This window comes from Ananas comosus, linkage group 8 (genome assembly GCF_001540865.1).
Source record: "Ananas comosus cultivar F153 linkage group 8, ASM154086v1, whole genome shotgun sequence".
NCBI classification, from domain to species: Eukaryota; Viridiplantae; Streptophyta; class Magnoliopsida; order Poales; family Bromeliaceae; genus Ananas; species Ananas comosus.
The window spans coordinates 8,951,377-8,973,958 of NC_033628.1; the positions used below are offsets into that span (position 1 = coordinate 8,951,377).

The window sequence follows — 22,582 nt, forward strand, 5'->3', positions numbered from 1 at the left end:
ATCAACAATCAAATTTAAAAATTAATTTGAAATTTGAAATTTGAATTCAAAGTTTGAATTTGAATTTGAAATCTAATTCATAATCTTAATTTAAATTTAAAATTTGAATTTCGAATTTGAAAATTGATTTAATTTAATTTGAAATTAAATTCATAATTTGAATTTGAACTTAAAATTTGAATTCAACTTCAAAATCTAAATTGAATTCGCAATTCGAATAACAAAATCTGAATTTTAAAATTCAAATTCAAAGTCAAAATTTAAATTCAAAAATTGAATCCAAAATCAAAATTTAGTATTTGAGTATTGAAGTCAAAATCCAAATTTGAATTTTAAATTAAATTCAAAATGTGAATTTAAATTTAAAATTTAAAATTTAAATTTAAAAACAATTAAAGTGTAAATTTGTGATTTAAATTAAAACCGAGGACAATTTTAAAAATTCTATAAATATTTTCAGATTTCCCGCACTCCTTAACAGACATATACCCATCCCTGTTCTCCGTTTGGAGGGAATTACTGAGCAAATCGGTGAATGACATTACCTACATACAATAATCTACGATGGATTTTTAATAATCAATTACAGATAACGCGAATCAAACTCTCCCAAAGTTATATGAACCGTATGTAATATGCAGAAGCTTGGGGAAAACTTAAAAGTTCCATTTTTAAAAGTAAGATGGAAAACTTGGCAGGTAAATATTTCTTATCTCTGATGACAATGAAACTAATAAAGACTTGATGGCCATGCCCATGACTATACACAGACCAGACCTGACATACATCAGACAAGCCAAATCTATGTTGGATAAGCCTCTAAATTATGCCCATGACTAGTCCATGCTGCCATAAAGGGAGCATACATTGTTTTCAAATTAAGAATCTCTCATGCTTGAACTTATACTAGTCAATTAGGATTCCTCCTCTAGTAAGAACCATAGTTAGTTAATTCGCGAATTATTCGCGAATTATTCGCGAATTTTTGATATTCCGAATAAAACGTCCGTTTTCGAATTTTTGAAAAAAATTCGAAAAAAATTGCGTTTTATTGGATAAAAGTAATTATTCGCGAATTAAACGGGTTCGCGCATAATTCGGCTCAAAAAAAACGTCGCCGTTGCTGCGACTGCGATGCGGTCGCGGGCCTCGTGCATGGCCCAAAACAGAAAAGAGTTCGCCTCTCAAAAAAAAAAGAAAAAAAGAAAAAAAAAACCTTCTCTGAAATCGCCCCCTCCCAGTCTCCCAAACTCCCAGCTCCACCCCCACCCCCACCCCTCCCAAAAAAGGGTTTGCCCTAACTTCTCAACCCTGCGGCGGTGCGGCCCTGCCACCGACCCGTGCGGCGGTCGCGGTCCCTTCCCCTCCCCCTCTTCCCTTCCGGCTGCTCGCCGAACGCAATCGGAAGCCCTCCTCTTCAGAAATCGAAGATCGAGTTCTTCACTCTTCAGAAATCGAAACCCTCCTCGTCGCCTCTTCCTCTTCCGCTTCCGCTATCCAACGATATATAGATCAGTAATAAGGTGGTTCTTTACAAACCAAGTACGATTTGAGTTTTCATTCTTCAAAGCAAAAGTTGGAAGCTTTTAGTCCATCTGATGGATACTTTTTTATACACAAATGGCTCGAGTGCTTAAATTGAATGTGTCCATTCTCTGTTATGCACCTTAAATTGTTAAGAACTTAAGACCCAAACATAGAGCTAAATAATGTTAATTAACCTAGGGACCATGCCTACTTTAGACTTTAGAATTTAGGAACTCTTGTATTTTACATTTAAATATAGATTATCTTGATCTCTTATTTGGTTAATTATTTATTTTTTTTTAGGCATAATATAGTTTATTATTTTTTTATTTAATTTTGTAGCTTTTTATTCTTATATTCTTAAAAAATATGAATATTTATGCTAATAGCATAAATTTTGAGAGGAAAAAAATTTAATTTAATAGCCGAATTTTTGATCCCGAATTTTTAATTGGTGAACGTATAATATCCGTATAAATCACGTATCCGAATAATTGGCGAATTCGTTTTTTAGCCGTTTTTTTCAACGAATTTAAAAATTAGAAGACGAATTTTATCCGAATTATACCCGTACCGAATTTTTGCCGAATCCGAATTAACTAACTATGGTAAGAACAAGGAGCCCAATCATGTTTCTCCTACCACATACCTTGTAACCATGCAATGGTGTCATCAATGTCTCCTCCCATTCCTCAACACCTCCAATTAATAATTCCAATAAGGTGGCACATTAATTCCACCAAGTTTTGAGACCTCCCAACATTCTAATTAAGGACAAGCCACATGTAACACCCATACATTCAATTTCTTTGCAGCTGCTAATTTGTTCCAATTAAGTGATTTTTGAATAGTCTAGTGAAGTAATAGTGCTCATAATAATATTTCGATTTATTTAAATATCCTATTAACGGCTTCTCACTATATGTATGGCGGAAGCTGTACTAAATTCAAATTGAAGCTTCTTTATATGCTAGGTCCGTGATGGAGCTGATATATATATATATGGGCATCCTAACATAGTAAAAACTCCATTTATATATATATATATATATATATATATATATATATATATATATATATATATATATATATATAGTGTATTAAATCAATGCGTTTTTTACTAATTTTTATCACAAAGAAGCTGTTTCAGAAGTCAGTAAAAATAACACTTCATCTCCATCTATATATAGAGTATATTCAATCCTTTTGTGGTGGAAGAGCTTCACCACTGGAGCCCATAGTTTGTCTTTCGTGATCAAGCAAGTAATTATCTATTTGATAATGATATTTTAATATTTCTTATTAGCATTCTCCTTAACATCTGAGCCCCAGACTTCTAATTTGAACTCAAAATTTTCTACTCAAATATCACATAAAACAACTAATTTTCTATATATAAACTTAAGCTTCCAATTAACTACAAGAAAATCACATTATAACGACATCTTCTAGACAATCCTTGTAGAAAATGTCCTTACAAAATAGCAAATACCGGCATTCAAAAAGTGTCATCATATGAACAGTTTATTCTGTCAAACTGATTTACTGAAGAATAAACTTTACTATTATTTTTAATTCTCTACTTTTCAAAAAATTCAGACATTTTAAAATATAGAAATATATTTTACCAATATTTGGCATAAGCATCGGTATATAATTAAGTGGCAACTTCTCATTTGTCGACACTTTCAAATGTGACAGTAGACTATTCTGCAACACTTTTAACCATCCATAAATGCCGAAAAAGATCCTTTTCTGCGTTTGGTTCGGGTATAAGTAAGAACTGCTAGTTCTAGGGATAGGTACAAGTTCAGGTATAAGCAGGAACTAGACCAATTTTACGTTTGGATGAAAATTGGGTTGTTTCTAGAAATAAGGTAAATAGTGTTTGGATGATTAGAGTGGAAAAAGAGGAATAAGTGTTATAATTTGAAATTAAAATTATATTATGTAATTAATTAACATAAAAATATTACTTAAAATAAATAAAAAATTAATTATAAATAATAATTAAATTAATAATAATTAATTATAANCTATTAATAATAATCTATTAATAATAATAATTAAATAATTATTAATAATTAATAATTATTAATTAATATTTATTATTTAATTATTATTATTAATAGATTAATAATTATAAATTAATATTTATTATTTAATAAATTTAATAAATTAATAATTTCATTATTTATTACTAAATTTATATAATTAATCTAATTAATTATTAAATGACGGTAATTTTAATTTAAATCTAAAATTAATTAGAACAAGAGTAGATCCTTGTTAGAACAAAGTCCTTTGCCCACCTTGTCGTCAAGGTCAGAATATGGTCGATCAAGGTCTAAAGGCCCTTGATGACAAGGGCCCTCGGTTTGTAACGCAAACCCTTGTTTCCCCCCTTGTTCCCGAATAAGGGGGGGAACAAGGGCTTGGTTTGCGATGGAATTACAACGCAAACCAAGCCCATAGTCAGTCTAGAAGAACAAAATCCCTAAACATAAGTTCGTAAGAACATATTCGTCATTAATCTAGTCTAAAAAGCAAAGTTTGCGCGATCAATGTCAGATACTCGCGTAGTACTACAACTACCTGCTCTGTCACTGTTCACGCTAAGTGGATACGTACGTAAGGTTTTAGTTGCTTAGAGGGGTAGCAGCCAAGTCATGAAGTGCACGCGCGTATCTCACACTTACTCACTTTGTAAAAAATGATGTGGTTTGCCTTCAAAATCTTCGTTAAGTTTAATGGCCGTTTCGATGTTTTTTCACGGCTATTTTCAAAAAAGCCCGTGTTAACACACGCTCAGTACTCTCCTGCGTCCTCTTGTTGTTTTATTAAGAGTACGTTTTGTTACGGGTTTCTCTAAGGTTGTACTAGGTTTCTCACACCATAACCCTCTCCTTCTAAGGTACGACGTGCCAGCCAAAAGTTACGTACGTACATAGTACAATCCCTCCGAGAATCGACCACCCTATTATCTATTATATGTAGGTTGTTCAGTTAAAGAAATTTATTAAGACCGATCACTTCCCCCATTTATCTCCACCGAAAAGAAAAGAAAATATTAATAAAAATTAAACTGAAAGAAAGAGATGTAGGACCTTCAATTCAATCTAGTTCTTCAAGTTTCAGTAATAATTATTAATAATTAATTATAAATAATAAATTATTTAATTATTTAATTATTAAAATAATAAATAATAATTTAAATATATTAATCAGATTAATTAATAATTTACTGCCATTAAAATTAAATTTAGATTTTAATTAATCTTGTTCTCATCCAAGAACAATCTTGTTTCAGGAAACGGGTGGAACAGCAGTTCCAGTCTTATACCAGCTACTTCCAGATTTCCGGAAACTACTGTTCCCGGGAGCCAAACATACCGTTTGGGAACAAAGGGGGGAACAAGGGCTTATTCCCCCCTTGTTCCCCAACCAAACGCCACCTTAATGTTAACTTTCTTGTAGCAGGCAAATATTCTTGTTTTAACAATTTATATTCAAACATTCTTAGATAAGACTAATTAATCAGATTATTCTATCAAACGCGCTAGTTACAGTCTATGAGCGCATCATGATGTTGATGGACGAGACAGTGACAAGTGCGATTCACCTATGCATGCATTCCAAAATCAACGAATCTCCCCATCGTCGGTTCAGTACTTCACGTGCGCGCATAGAGTGTGAATGAGTGAAACATTTTTTACTACACCAAACGGAAGTTTTAGAAGCAATTCAAATTACCGGCAAAGCTACAAAAAAGTGCCGATAAAAGTTTTTTCGGGCACAATTGTGTGCGAGTCATGAGAGGACGCAGGAGAACAACAAAATAATTCTCATGCAAAACAATGCCCAAAGAGATTCCAACATGATCCAAAGAGTGTGGTATTGGGAGAGGAAGATTCCATGCTGCACGGTCGGTTTTCAATGCATGCATGTATCATGTTAGGGAGGCTCTTAGCTGGTGGGATAATAGATAATATACATCCAACAAGTCAATTTCTTTAAATAATTCTGGCTAGTGAAGGGGGTAAATAGAGGTGGCTTTTCTTTTCTTTTATAATTATTTTTAATTTGACTTTCTTTCTCTACATCCTGGAAGTTAAGTTAGATCAAGAAGTTCAAAGTCATTTGAACAATTTTCTTTGCTTGGTCAAGTTAGTTAATTTGACGGAATTAAGACCAAAACAGGTTATGGCTCAGCTCTTGATGAGCCGATTGTCCGCTGGTTTCATTCCCGACCAGCAATACAGCTTGATACTCGATCATTTGCATTTTCACTGTTGCTTGCCTGGTCATTCCCCGGAGACCGAGAAACAGCACGGTTGCGCAGATTCATGGCACTATCGCCCGCCATAATATGAAATAAATATGGAATTACCTAACTTGTGTCCCACATGGCGTGCCAAAAATTGTTACGAGCCGATTTCCTAGACCGTTGACCCAATCAAAAGTCCTCCTTCGGTAAGCATGCCAGAAGGTAAAGCGGCTACTGATGATGACCCTCGAAGATAGCATCCACTATTAAATCAAGCGATTCAACTGATGAGGGATTGGATCAGCTGAGTTCAATTTCACACAGTATTTTTTGGTTCGGCTGAATCAGCCGAGTCTAGGAACTGCACAATATTTTCTGGTTCGGCTGAAGAGCTGCTTATATATTGTTTAAAAATAGAAAATATTTACAAATGAGGGTGCGCCGGTATGACATACAATCTCAGGAGATTTCTAACCTAAAAATTACTCCTAGAAAAGATAGTAAATACAGAAAAAAAAAGAAGAAATTATAGATAGACTACTCCTAGAAAGCGGAAAAATGCAAGAAAAAGGAAATTAGTCTTCTTGTTTCTCAGGGAAAAAAAACTCCTCTATCAGACGTCTTTTATCTATTTATAATTCACCCCGTTGTTATTCAATTATTCTCATGATCGGGGACATCCCTCATTTCACCGGCCACTACTAGCCGATCTTAACCGCATAAACCTTAACTGTTTTTCGGTTTTCGGTACATTCTTTGCTGCTCCCGATGCACCATATGTCGCTTATCCCTAGCTTCAAAGGCTATGCTTGCGGTGCATCCTTGTTCACCATGTGGCGCGATTTTTATCGCGGTCAGTTCCATTATAAATCGAGTGATGTAAAGAGACCCCAACACCATTTAAAGAGGAGGGCATCGTTCATCATACCCAAATCTGTAATCCCCTGACCCCTTTCCTTCTTACTCTTACAATTTTTCAAAATATCATATGCGCTCTACCATTTGAATCCAACCTCCCTTTCTAGAAAAAGTTCTCCCATAGTACTTTGATACGTCTTGCAACACATTTTGGCACCTTTCAGATAGAGAATGTGTAGAGGTAGAGTGGAGAGGACCGAGTTCACCAGTGTTAGTCTGTCGCCTCTTGAAACAAGTTTTACGTGTCAATTGTTGATTCTTATTTGTATTTTATTGATAATCTCTGTCCAATCTTCTTTCTTTAATGACCTCTTCATCAGTTCTCACTCATTAGTTGTCCTCCTCTACGGCACTCTTGATTTTAGTTACAAGAAATTCTAAGAAAAGAACTAATATAAATAATAAAATAATTTTACCAACCGTCTCTATAGCAAGTGGCAAAGGGCTTGATTGTTGGTACTCGAGGTCTCAAGTTCGAATCCTAGTTGATTCACATTTTCAGCTAAGTTTATTTCTAAATGAAATAAATGAAGCGGGTAGCGTACTACCTATCTCTCTCAAAAAAAAAAAAAACAATAAAATAAATTTAAAGAATTATTACATATATAAATATCCAACTTTGAAAGATTTATGCGCAATTAGAGTTTTAGACCAGGATCGCGTGACATTAATATGAAATTTGAGAAAGTTCTGTATATTTAAATAAGTTTTCGAAAACTTACATTCAAAAAACTCCTTCAATATTTTCTTGAGAAAAGTATAAAGTGTAGACGTTGGGCTTTTTTTTTTTTTTTTGAGAGATAGGTAGCATGCTACCCGCTTCGTTTATTTTATTTAGAAATAAACTTAGCAAGAAATGTGGATCAACTAGGATTCGAACTTGGGTCTCGGGTACCAACCACCAAGCCCTTTGCCATTTGCTCTAGGGACGGTCGGTGTAGACATTGGGCTTTATACATATAGAAAGTTTTCTTCAGAACTATGAAATTAAATCAATATTATGTACTTTTCTTTGTAAGAAAACAAATTAACCAATTGTTTGGGAAATAAATTCTTTAGCACTTTCTCAAAGCAAAAATAAGCTTGTAGAAATTAATCAATAAAAAAGAAGGCCATACATAAAATGTGTGATATGCGTCCGTATAAATAAATTTGGAATTTGATCATAAAGATGCATTTCACAAGATAAGTACATACGGATTATTCTATAAGACTTTTATCCGTATAGCAAAATAATTTATAAACATAGAACGCGCAATAATATGTACAATGATACACCTAAAAACCACCATGCTGAAAAATAAAATAAAGTTTTTACAAATCTTATAAGAAATATTATTATGTTGCAATTGGACAGCATGCATTAGCATTATTGCCAAGGTCTATATATACCACCAGGCACCAGGCACCAGGCACCAGGGTATATATAGTATTAGGACGTCGAGGCCACCTACGAAAGGACCAAAACGAACTCCTAAGTGTAGCGAGAGGTAGTAGAAATTGAGAGAGATATGGCTTGGTCCGCCGAGAACGCTACTAAAGCTTACCTCCGAACCCTCAACCTGGTACGTACGCTAGTATCTCTCTCTCTCTCTCTCTCTGGCAGTGTTGTGTTATTAGGAGGTGCAATCAAGCTTTTCTATGTACTAAAAACAAAAACTCTATAGCAGAAGTGGCAACTTCGGACCAAAGTTTCTACTTTTATTAGAGCTTAGAATCTTATATATTTCAGGTTTTTATTGCTGTAAAAACTTCAAGCCCTACCCTTAAGCGTGCGTATTTTGGGATCTACGAAGCAAGCGTTTATGTATATTATTAGAAGCAAAAAGTCCTAGCCGAATTAGAAACTTTTTATTTTAGAATCTTTTTTTAGATGTTTACCAAAGTAAAAACTTCAAGATTTACCCTTGAACATGCAAGCTTTTTTTCTTTCCCAAACATATGTTGGAAAAATATCTTTTTAAAACTCTAGTAAAATATTCTTTGAAAACTAGAAGTAAGGTGTTTACTCGAGAGCTTCACTCTCGTATTCTTCCAAATAACTAATTTGAGAATGAAGTAGTATATAAAAAAAAGCAATATATCTTTGGTTTTCAATGTGGGATTAAACCTCACATGTGGGAACCAAAGTACGGGCTTCTAGACAAGACCCATAAAATGTTGGGCTGCCCAGAAAGCCCAAGGGCTAAATAGAAGTTTTAAATCACTATTTTTAAAAATTAATACTAACAACATATAGTACTTTCTCACTCTCTAGTCATATTGTCTGTTTAGTGTTAGTTTAATTATGCTGCAGGATGTTGTACCGTTTAGCAAAAAATTGTCTTCTTTTATTAGTGATGCTAGAATAATACACCAAGGTTAAACTGGATGAGAAAAGCATAAACGATCTAATTAAATTGGAGCTTCTATTTTTGGTACTTAAATTTATTTCATAATTTCATTGCAGTAAAATCTTTGTGCTTAATTTACTCTCAAACATGAATGAATGCACACTTAATTTACTGTTTGCCAAACTCTCACAAGCTGGGCCTGTTTGGTTCTGTCATAATATGTAGTATGTCCAATAAAATTATGCCTAAGTAGTATTATTAAAAAATTATTATTTTTATTTTTTTGGTCAGTTTTTTCTATATTGGAGCAGGTGCGCTAACTGAATGTTTCTTTTTTTTTTTCAACTCAAAATTTATTTCAAATTTCATGTATAAAATTTAAATTTATCAATTTACTAAAAATTCCGCTGAAAATAAAATGATCACAACCAAAAACAGAAGCAGAAGATGAGCTTGTACATACACAGGGACTTAAATATATAATCTGATTTCTTCTGCGGCAGGGAAACAGGGGCATATTGGAACCGGGCGTCGCGGAGTTCATTTCGGCCCTGGCGGCAGGGACTGGCGCGCGGGTCATGGTGGAAGTCTGCGGTGACTCCGGCGCTGGCCCCACCACCCTGGCCCTCATTGCAGCCGCCAGCCAGACCGGCGGTCACGCCGTCTGCATCCTCCGCGGTCCAGAGGAGCTCCATTCGTCGACCCGGTTCCTCGGCCCCGACCACTCCCGACAGGTCGACCTTGTCCTCGGAGACCCCGAGGAGCTCCTCTTAAGGGAGTACCGCAGCGCTGACTTTGTACTTGTTGATTGCCAGGTATGTAAAACTAAGTGGTGTATTAAGATAGAGAAAATTTACTATATAACAGTACATCACATCATTTATATCCAGTCAATCACATTTTTTTTAGCAAATATTTGTCATTTATTTGACCGTTGTATTTAGAATTTTTCGTCGAGATGAACGTGGAACCAGAAAACTCACCATCAAAATTTCGGCTCGGTTTTGTTCAATTTTGATTGTAAATAATTTTATTCTTTATTAAAAAATTTAAAATAAAAATTTTTGATTTGATTTTAGATTGAAAAATCTGAAACAAAAAACAAACAAAGTGTACATTTTCATATATATGAGTGTATCTATTTATATATATATTTGTATACGATATTTCGATAAATCAAAAACTTAGAAAATTAATTAATAAGCTGCAAAAACTATCATTAAAAATTCAAATGTTCAAACCGATAGACCAAAACGATATTTTTGGTATGGTTTGTTTGGTACTCTATTCTATTAGTTTAATTTAAAACAAATTAGATTGATTTGATTTTAATTTATCTTATAATCTGAACTAATTAAACCAATTAATCATGTCAACTGCTATGTAAAAGTACTGTTTTTATATGAAACGTATATTCTTTTAAAAAAAAACTCTGAGGCCTTATTAATTAAATATTATAACTTTCATTTTTTTTAGAACTTTTATAACCAAAATTTTAAATGATTTGAATGTGGTGAGTGAGAAACTTTTTAACTCTGGTTTTTATTGCTAGCTTGTAACTGTGGCCGCACGCAGACAAAATAATTTTTTTTCAAAAAATTCCAAAGAAATAGAAAACATACTAACTACTATATTGTTATATTTTGTTGTCAAACAAATGTAGCAGAAATATAAATCACAAACACTCCTTCACTTAATCCAGTATACCCAAGTTGTGTTAAAATTACAAAAAGCAAAGATACCAAATATAACCAAATATTTTCTAAAGAAATGTTTAAGAAGATTATATTAATCTCTAATACAAGTGTCCATTCAAGGATTCAAGAATTTACTAAATTGTTTTTATTTTTAGTAAAATAATAATAATAATAAGACTTGTAGAGAAAAAAACTAGGTTTTAATTTGGATGGGATATATGGATGGTTATAGGATTACCATCCATATTATGGATTTTAACCCTAGCAATGCTCTATTTTATATTCAATATGTTTGCCTATATATGCACAAGACTTTTTAAAAAGCTCATGTGCTTAATAACTGAAATTGTAAAAAATTAAATAAGACTAGAAAATTTCGAACTAAAATAATTATTTATTATTTTCAAAAGGCTTGAATAGCGAAGAACGGTATTTTAATATTTTATATTCGACACCAGGTTTACGGCAGCGAACGTGCGTTCAAGGCGGCTCAGCGCGGAGCAGCGGAGGCAGCAGGCGGGGGTGTTGTGGTGGGTTATAATGCAATGTGCGGCGGCAGCGGCGACGGCTTCAATGATAGCAGCAGCGGAAGGAGAGGTGGTATGAAGATTGAGCTGCTACCGATCGGCGGCGGGCTTAGGGTTTGCCGGGTGCCGCCGTCCACGGTAGAGGCTGCTGCTGCGGCTGCAGGGAGGAGGAGCAGGTGGGTGGTTAGGGTTGATGAGGGCACCGGCGAGGAGCACGTGTTTAGGATCACACGCCAAGGAGAAATGGGATAAAAGCTTGATTCGTATACACATGCATTACGTGCGTTCCTTTTAGCTCTTCTCAGTTTTTGTGTTTTACATATGTGCAATGAGAATCTCTTAAAATGTATTGAAGAAATCGTTGCTTGAACCTATTTCATCACATTTTTTTTTTTTTAAGATCATCCAACAATCTACTCTTCATTTTATTATTTTTATATCCTCACCGCTAAGTAAAAAGTTATGTTTTAGTTTAAAAGAATATATATGTTCATTGTAGAGTAATATTTCAAAGAGTGATGAATTAAAGAAAAGATATATTGGCATATATAGATATCTTTAGTAAAAGTGGTGGACTAGATCAGAACAAATTTTTTAAATTTTTTGCGTAAAGCAAGCTCGATTGAATTAGAGTTGATGTATTCAAAATATATCTGAATAGTTTTATTATATTTTTTATTTTTAAGAAAAATGAGAAATTTACATATCTATGACCTGGAGCAAAAATAAATAAATAAATAAATAAGTATAGAACCAAATCTGTTTCACAGAAATGGAAAGCATAGGACCAAATCTGTTTCACAGAAATGGAAAGCAACCAGTAAGGCGATAAGTTGACATATCGGATATTGTTTATGGGTGTGCCAATTCAGTCTCGCTGTTCGCAAGTTACTGAGCCAGCTCGTGTTCGGCTCGAAATGAGCTCGAGATCGCTCGCATCGTTTAGTAAACGAGCCGAACACAGTGGATTTTTGCAGCATCGTTTAATAAACAGCCGAACGACACTGAAGGTTCAGCCCGCTGATTCGGGCTCGATAACAGCTCGAATACATATATTTTATATTTATATAATTTATTATTTATATTTTTTTATATATAATAATAATTATATATAATATATATTTTTATTATTAATTTTTAGCAAAATAAAAATATAAATGCGAGCTAATTATAAAAAGACTCATTTATGTGTAAAGTTTCAACTATTACATACATCTAGATGAATAGATTTTATAAATTATTTTTTATATATATTTAATCTAATTTTTTTTAAATTTATTTGTTCGTTGGCCAGCTCGTGACCAGCTTCGTGTTCGGCTCGTTTATAAATAGCCGAACACGAGCTGGATTTTTCGGCATCGATACTTTAGTGAGCCAGCTTCGTGTTCGGCTCGTTTAATAAACGAGCCGAACACGAGACTTCCGTACGCCAGCTCGCTCGTGTTCGGCTCATTTACACCCCTATGTGTCTCTATGGATAAAGAAAGTTCACAGTAGAATTAAGGATTGTTTGGTTGGGTGTAATTTGAGTACTTAGAGTTTAGCTGTAGATGCAAAGAGCTAGAAATGCCGCAGTTAGAAATACATACATCTTATCTGGTTTGATATAGTAGAATGTGACATAACTATAAATAATTTGTTTGATTACGTACATTTTTAAAATTGTCACTTTATATGTGTGGTGATGAAATTACCTCTAATATAGAAAAAAAAAAACTTTCTATTTAAAAAGTGGTTAGGAAGGTAAGTTTATCTTTTATTTTTTGATGAGAGATATAATATTTGATTTGTGTTAATATTTAAGAAAATATGATTGTCACTTGTCAATAAATTTATAATTTTTTACTTATAAATAGGAGATAAAAATAAATATTAATATAATTTTTTACTATATTTGTAATGTATAGGCGGTTGAAACCGTCTTTACTTGCAGAAACGGTCTAAATTAACTATACAGATTAATATTTGTAAAGACGATTCAAACTGTTTCTATAGATTAATATTTATAGAGGCGGTTCAAACAGCATCTATAGGTTAAAATTTGTAGAGATGATTTCAACCGCTTTATAGTATGTGACACCCCAATAGTCCCACATCGGGCAGTTATGGTTAGATGTCGAAGTATATAAGCTTGATTGGGCTAGACATATATAATAAACTGGGCTTAAACATTTTGGGCTAGTGGTTTGGGCCTGACGAGTTATTTTTGCTAGCGGGTCGAGTCGTTACATTTGGTATCAAAGCTAGGTTTCGATCCTGGGACCTATGCTTATATGTGTTTCACGGACACCGGCAGTCTGATCCATCGCAGGAGGGTGTTTTTTTTTGAAAAAGTGGTCGTACATCCGACCCGTGAGCTCAGCGGTCATTTGCTGGGTTATATGCCAGGGAGACTCCAGCGGTCATTTGCTCGGGTCACATCCCTGCTAGAGTGGTAGTGGCATAGGCTTGAGGTCTTCGGACCGATATGGCGGCTTCTAGATTGGGTATCTTTGGGACTGATCGTCCGGTTAATGCATACTTGTATTTTGTTCTGTATTACAGTAGCGGCTAGTTATATTCCTCTGTACTGTTGTTTACGCCCTGCATCATTGTTTCTGTAGTTACGATATCTATGTATCCATTCTGTTCTACTTTATAGTAGCGGTAGTTATATGTGCTATTACTGACCGTTTTTAGAGCAAATGGCAAAGGGCTTGGTGGTTGATACCCGAGGTCCAAAGTTCGAATCCTAGTTGACTCACATTTCCAGCTAAGTTTATTTCTAAAGGAAATAAACGAAGCGGGTAACGTGCTACCTATCTCAAAAAAAAAATAAAAAAAATGTATTGGGCACTTCCGCATCGACTTTTAAACTTCACAGGGGACCCCGGGGTGTGATAGATTAAAGTGGTATCAGAGCTAGTTCACCAGCCGAAAGTACGAGATGAGTCTTGGCTGAGCCAGGGTCGGAATGACAGACTAAGCAAGGGTCGGTGATTGACAGGCTAAGTCAGGGTTGGAATGACAAAGGCTAGCAAGACAAGTCTCACATCGCCTGGTGATCTTGAGCTATGTGTGTGTTTAGAGCTGACGAGGACGTCAGGGCCTAAATGGGGAGAGTCTGTGACACCACAATAATTCCACATCGGATAGTTATGGTTAGATGTGGAAGTATATAAGCTTGATTGGGCTAGATATTATAAACTGGGCTTAAGCATTTTGGGCTGATGGTTTGGGCCTAACGAGTTATTTTTGCTAGCGGGTCAGGTCATTACATATTATTTCTAAATTATAATTAAAAAATATAAAAAATAATTAAGAAAAAATATTGCGGCGATCTAAATCGCCTCTATATACAGCCTCTAAGCCCCCTTCCCCCGGCGGGCGCTCAAACCGCCTCTACAATATAGAGGCGCTGTCTACACCGGTGGTCTAGAGGCGATTGCAGGAACTGCCTCTACGAATCGTAGAGATAGTTTAAATCGCCTCTATGAATACTCTATGATAACTAAAAAATACCTCTATGAATACTCTACGATAACTAAAACCGCCTATACGATTACCTTTTCCTGTAGTGTAGAATGACAACTAATTTAGGTGTAAATTCAAATGATAGTCGGCTAGGTGTAAATTCAAATGATAGTCGGGCCTCCTCGGTCCTCCTTATGCAATGATAACTATAGCAGTTAGACTCAAATATATCGAACCAAATATTAAAATTCAACCTACATGTAGTTATAACTGGAGTGCTGTTACAACTACATGCAACAAAATAGACTCTAGAGAGAGGTGATCCAATCTTATCATCTTATCATCCTATTCTTCTTCTCCTTCTTTTGCTATACGTGTTAGAGGAAGAGAGAGGAGAGGAAGAGAGGTGGTCCAAGGAGGCGATCGAGGACGCATGCGCACATGATTTTTTTTATGCGTCGGATTGGAGGTTAGTATTTTAATATTATATTTGGTTGATCTAGATTTTCAAGGTGCAATTTTTATAATGATTTTAGAAGTAGATATTGGATGGTATTTTTGCGAAATTGTTAGAAGTTGGATTTCTGCATGATTTAGTTGTAATGACCCGACCAACTAGCAATAATAACTCGTTGGGCCCAAACCACCGGCCCAAAATGCTTAAGCTCAATTATTATGTCTAACATAGTCAAGCTTATATACCCCCACATCCAACCATAACTATTCGCTATCCGATATGAGATTATTGGGATGTCACATACTCCCTCCGTTTAGGGCCTGACGTTCTCGTCAGTCCTAAACACACATACAGGCCAAGATCACCAAGCAATGTAAGTGTCACGCCTCGCCCCGAAACCACTACCCATTTGGAACGGTTCGACCGCCTCGGCGGATTGCCGAACGGACAGCACCTCCCCTGTCCGCCCAAGGCTCAACAACAAGAATGTATACAAGAATTTACCCAGGAAGTTAAATTCTAAACATACACATTCACAAGGGCACAAACAGTGCCAACACAACAAAGAGCAAGTAATCCACAAGTAAAAACAAGTGAAATAAAGAGAGTACTTTACTAACTATTACAATAGTTCATTCTTTTCATTTACATCATTTTTTTTAAATGAATACATTTTTTCATCTCCAAAATACATAGCTCTCCAAATCCTCACCTACAATGAATCTCTCTCAATACATAGGTGAACTAATGCAAAAAGGAAAGCTACTATACTACCACGGTCTCACTGATCGGGCGCGATGCCCTTGCCGCGGTCCTCTCTCGACAACCTATACCTACCACTGAAAATAGAGTGGGGTGAGAACTATCTTCCATAGTTCCCAGTGGGCTCGGCCGCCCACTTTGCCGATCTCCCCACTAGGTCCAGGTGGGCACAAGTAACAACAGATAGATAGATAGATATGTATCTAAAAACTGTAAATGCGATAGTAGGAAAACTATGCTACTATGCCCATAATCATGAATATGAATGTATGCATCATATAATAAAGGTTTGCTACTATGCTAACAAATTCGATCCATATTCGAATAGCAATGTTCAATGACATTATTAAACCTTTACTCTTTCCATTTACCGAATCTGTGGCGAGGCCCTAGGGCTCGCCTGTAACTCACCTTTCAATCCCAAAGTGGGGAGGGAGCTCCAAGTGCACCCAAGCCCGGGACCGTCTGCGGACCTCCATGGGGTCCGGACCTCCAAGTGGTCCTAGTCGCGTGACACTCCGGAGTACTCGACGACAATCCCCTCCATGTGGGGATTGGATGGCTATACTACCCAAAACACAGACTGTGAGCTAGATCTATCCTCTCCAAGTGAGGAAACACTATCCACGACCCAATCAAATCCTCTCCAAGTAAGGAAGCCCTATCACTAGGGTCAATGTCTCAATCGACTCATCGACAACCTCTCCAGGTGAGGCTACTTAGGTTTACTAAGTTCTTTATCCACAAGGCATTTTCTAAGGGATCCATCTATCCCTAGGTTCTCAAACCTCTAGTATTATTTACACTACATTAATGCCACTCATCATCATTTAACGTTTGGATGTCACTCATTAGTGCTTTGACATTAACACTACTTTCTATGTCATCAACACCCCCATCAGGTACATCTTTTTTCTTTCGCATCATAGGATCCACATTCTGACCCAATCCTCACCTATCTAAGTCACCAAGCGTTCAAGTACACTAGGTTATCATTTAAAAAGCATAAGGAATTGAGCTACTATGCAATCCTACAATGAAACATGAAGAGATGAGATTAAATGCAATCTAAGACATAGAAAGGAGTTCGAAAGCTTCGGGATGGCACCCCCCACCTTTAATCGATGTAGAGGCTTCGGAAATCCTTCTCGGCGAACTTTACGAAAAGGCTTTAGCCTTCCTTGTCCAAATCAATGCTAAACCGGCCCTATTTTGCCGAGAACTTCACGCCGGCTTGCCGAATGCCAAAACCGACTTCGCCCCCACGTTTTGTGACCTAACAATAGGGTTTCCAAGACTTCAAATGAGATCAATCTCATACTTTCACAAAAATCCCATTTTGGAGCTAGGTTTGCACCTATAGCAAACCATCCAATAAATCCCTAAATTCTTTGGATTGATCTATTTAGAAGCATGCTTAGGGTCTATTTGACCCGTTCCAAAGCATAAAAATCCAAAACCCCAAATTCTAGAAGCTAGGGTTCAAGGGCTTACCTCTTGTGCTACACCAAAGAGAAGAGGAGAGGGAGATGAAGGTGTCCAAGGCATTCCTCTTGATCTCCTTCTTCTTCTTCTTCCTTTTCTTCTTCTCTTTTTCCTTCCTCTTCTTCTTGTTCTTCTCCTCTTTTCCATTTTAGAGAGAGAGAGGGAGAGAAAATATGAGAGGGAGAGAGTTTGAGTGAGGGTGAGAGAGGAAGAGGGCTCAGCCCCTCTAATCACTCCCTAACTAATGCCATTTTGCATAAAAACCGCTCAACTTTTAATCCTATGCGCTGCCCTTACTGGGTAGAATTCGCGTGGAGGGACCGGTCTCCCCAACTTGGGACCGGTCCCCGAGGGCCTCCCTCAGGCACACGCGTTCGGGAACCGGTCTCTCCCCGGGAGATCGGTCCTCACCTGAGAGACCGGTCCCCGAGAGCTCGATTTTCAGGACTTAGCCAAATTTCGGCATTTCTCGCTCGGACCACGTTTGGGAACCGGTCCCTCCCTGCCAGGGACCGGTTGCATCAAGCAACCCCGCTTCACCCAGCCAATGGAACCGGTCTCTCACCTCCAGAGACCGGTCCCCGAGAGTAACATCAGCCCAATGATGCAGTTTGCACCACTTGCTCTCGCGGACTCAACTCCAAAACACTTTTTGTGTTCTGGACATTTTTAACTCCCCCAAAGGGGTATTCTCTCGACAATTAGTCTATCTTGGATGAAGTACAATCCTCGGATTTCGAGAATTCACTTCCTTACAGTAAGACTTGTCTCGCTAGCCTTGTCATTCTGACCCTGACTTAGCCTGTCATTCACCGACCCTGGTTTAGTTTTGTCATTCTAACCCTGACTTAGCAAAGACTCATCTCACACTTTCGGTTAGTGAATTGGCTTTGATCTAAATGTAACGACTCGACCAACTAGCAATAATATATAACTTGTTGGACCTAAACATCAGCCAGTTATTATTATTAGGGTGGAGTCCTTTTATATACCCAATGACAATCTCATTCCCATCTGATGTGACACTATTAGAATGTCACAGACTCCCATATTCGATTTCAGGTAAAATGGTACATAAAATATAGGGACTTTTGCGAATTTCCCAGTTTGCCACTATCGACCCCTTCTCGATCATCATGCAATTTCAGGAGATCCATCTGTCATATTTGCGAGCGAACTATGCCAGCGTGTTCGGCACTGCCAAAATATTGAAACTACAATTTTGTTTCTCTAGATTTGGTCGCCGATTCATGACAAAACCCATCCTCTCTCGATCCCCCAACATAACACACACACACACACACACACACACATATATCAAATAGGAACCGAATATTGCAAATTCAAATTTTTGAATTTCAATTATTCAAATGTCTAAGATATGTGTAAACTTCGCACATTCCACAATTTTTGGTAAGCGATCGGACACCCGTTAGTTTTTCGTAAAATAATTTAGTAAAATACTTTGGTTGTGTGAAAATTTTATTTTATGGATTTTAAAATTAACGGTTGAGCATATTATTAAATATTTCTGTAAATTGATCTTCAACTGTGATTGACAGGCATCCTCTCAAGTATACGAGTACCGACCACTCGGGTCAACTGAAAAGCGTGAAATCAATGACACTAAAAGTACACGGACACTGACCACTTAGGTCAACGGGAATATAAATAAAAGTGTCACTACCGTTCAACTCACTACAACAAAAACGGTCTATAGCGACACTTTTAAATGTAGGCACATGTCAAAAAAGTGCTACTAGCTAAAATTACCGACACTTTTAAAAAGTATTGCTATATGTGGGGTCGCTAGGTATATAGTGATAGTTAAAGAGTGTCGCTATAACCTAGAAGAGTGCTGCTAATTTACCAACACTTATTTAAGCATTTAGCAACCGCCGAAACTCTATCTCGTTGGCTGCGGTGGCGGAGGAGGACGACAGGAAAGGCTCTTCGTCTAGAATTTTAGTGGATTGAGTGAAGAGAGAAGAAAAGATGGTAATTGATTTTTCTTTTTTTTTTCTTTTCTGTTTGTAATCGGGCCAAATGGACTGGGTGTGGTGGGTTGAGTAGAGTAATCTTTTATTTTTTGTTGAATTGGGCTTTATATTTAGGCATTACTAGATGTTTTTTTAAGTTTTAGGATAAATGGGACACTTACTCAAAAGTGTCCCAAACATGTGTCCCTATAACCTAATTCTGTTGTAGTGACTCTATGTCATGGCAAACGGGAGAGTATACTAAGTAGAGCAAGGATCGAAATCATGTGGTGAAGAGCTCTAATTACCGATATATATATATATATATATATATATATATATATATATATATATATATATATATATANATATATATATATATATATATATATATATATATATATATATATATATATATATATATAAGCAGTAAAAGCTAGAACATCACCGAACATGCAACACTTAACCGACTTCGGATCGAAATACTCACAGAACTAAAGCACAGGATCCCATCAGAACTCCGCAATTAAGCGTGCTTGGGCGAGAGTAGTACTAGGATGGGTGACCCCCTGGGAAGTCCTCGTGTTGCATGTGAGACAAGTCTCACATCACATGATGATCTTGGCCTGTATATGTGTTTAGGACTGACGAGGACGTTAGAGCCTAAACGGAGGAAGTATGTGACACTCCAATAATTCCACATCGGATAGTTATGGTTAGATGTAGGGGTATATAAGCTTGACTATGTTAGACATAATAACTGGGCTTAAGCATTTTGGGCTGGTGGTTTGGGCCCAACGAGTTATTATTGCTAGCTGGTCGGGTCATTACATTTTGTATCAGAGCCAGTTCACCAGGCGGAAGTATGAGATGAGTTTTAGCTGAGTCAGGGTCGGAATGACAGACTAAGCCAGGGTCGGTGATTGATAGGTTAGGTTAGGTCGGAATGACAAAGGCTAGCGAGATAAGTCTCACATCGCCTGGTGATCTTGGGCTGTATGTGTATTTAAAGCTGACAAGGACGTCAAGGCCTAAACGGGCGGAGTCTATGACATCCCGATAGTTCCACATCGGATGGGAATGGGGTTGTCAGTAGGTTTATAAGAGGACTTCATCCTAGTAATAATAACTGAGCTTAAGTATTTTGGGCCGGTGGTTTTGGCCCAACGAGTTATTGTTGCAGCGGGTCAAATCGTTACATTTGGTTTCAGAGCCAGTTCACCAGCCGGAAGTGTAATATGAGTCTTGGCTGAGCCAAGGTCGGAAGAACAAACTAAGCCAGGGTCGACGATTGACAGGCTAAGTCAGGGTCGGAATAACAAAGGCTAGCGAGACAAGTATTACATCGCCTGGTGATCTTGGGCTGTGTGTGTATTTAGGGCTGACGAGGGCGTTAGGGCCTAAACGGGGGAAGTCTGTGACACTCCAATAGTCCCACATCGGATAGTTATGGCTAAATATGGGAGTATATAAGCTTGATTGGGCTAGACATAACAACTGGACTTAAGCATTTTGGGCTGGTGGGTTGAACCCAACGAGTTATTATTGCTAGTCGGTTGGGTTGTTACATTTGGTATCAGAGTCAGTTCACCAGCCGGAAGTGTGAGATGAGTCTTGGCTGAGCCAGGGTCGGAATGACAGACTAAGCCAGGGTCGATAATTGACAGGCTAAATCAGGGTCGGAATGACAAAGGCTAGAGAGAGAAGTTTCACATCGCCTCGTGATCTTGGACTGTGTGTGTGTTTAGGGCTAACGAGGACGTCAAGGCCTAAACGGAGGGAGTATGTGACATCCCAATAGCCCCACATCGGATGGAAATAGGATTGTCATTAGGTTTATAAAGGGACTCTACCCTAATAATAATAACTAGGTTTAAGCATTTTGGGCCGGTGGTTTTGGCCCAACGAGTTATCATTGCTAGCGGGTCAGATCGTTACATTAACACTGAAATTTTGTAGAAATTCACTATCACTACAACAAATCTTGCACTTAAGGACACTTTAAATAATAACTAGCGACGCTTTAAAGTATCGGCAAAAATAATTCCGACGCTTGTTGTAGATTATGAAAATCCTAGGATCTATTTAGATACTATCAAACACCTAGAAGGGGGTGAATAGGTGAATAGCCCAAAAGCACAATTCTCAATACGATAAAAATAAATGCGAAAAATAAAAACCACACCAAGATTTACGTGGGAAAACTCCAATTTGGAGAAAAGCCCACGGGACCAATACGCAATAACAATTCACTAAGAAATAAAAGATTACAAGGTGATTACCGAATCCACGGACTCAAACCTCTCTTTTATCTTCTTCGGATCTCGCGCACGCCACCAGGTTGTCCACGCCCCACGTCCGACTCCATGAATGCCACGTCCTGAATCCACGAAACGTCCACACTTCGAATCCACGAAGCTTCAACATGTTGAATCCACGACGCCGACTCGACCATGAGCGCACTTCGTCTGGAGCAAGATCAATACGGTCGATGATGATTTATTGCTTAGAATATCATTAAAGATCTGTGGAAATAATCTCTAAGCAATTCTCAAATTGATTCTAAAAGAACATCAAGAATTAGGGCACCAAGAATAAATTTGCGAGAAGCTTGTTGTAGAAGATGAGAAAAACGGCTACCTACAAGCTTCTAGGGTTTCTCAACAATAATCTAGGCTTCACATCTTTTAAAGACACCCATGCATCTTATTTATAGGTTTAGAAGACATTAGAAATAAATTAGGATTGAAAAACCATATTTGGAAATCATTAGAAAATAGATTAGGATTGCAAAACCATATTTGGAAACCTCAAAACCATATTTGAAAACCTCAGAACCATATTTGGAAAACTCACGTCGGGTTCAGGGTCCGGACCTTCCAGTAGGGTCCTGATCTTGAAGGTTCGGATCTTGATCCCAAGGTCCGGATCCTTCTTGCGTAACAGCAAAACTGACGTACGGGATCCGGATCTTGACTGCAGGATCCAGACTCTCCTCGCGTAACATTAAAACCCAGTGCACGGGGTCCAGATCCTAGACCCGAAAGTCCGGACCCTCGCTGCGTCAATGCGAGGTAAACCCACGGGGTCCGGACCTTGATTCCAAGGTCCGGATCCTTAAACTTGGAAAACTTAGTATTAAAATTTTTATCAATTTATACCTATCCTAATGTCTTC

At 37.1% G+C, this 22,582-nt stretch overlaps 1 protein-coding gene across 1 annotated transcript; it reads left to right on the forward strand.

The window, feature by feature from the left end:
* Window positions 8,224-11,595, forward strand: LOC109714615. Its single transcript, XM_020239311.1, has 3 exons — window positions 8,224-8,277; window positions 9,534-9,981; window positions 11,163-11,595. Exons 1-3 carry the CDS (start codon window positions 8,224-8,226, stop codon window positions 11,519-11,521), a joined length of 861 nt encoding a protein of 286 aa, XP_020094900.1. The 3' UTR covers window positions 11,522-11,595.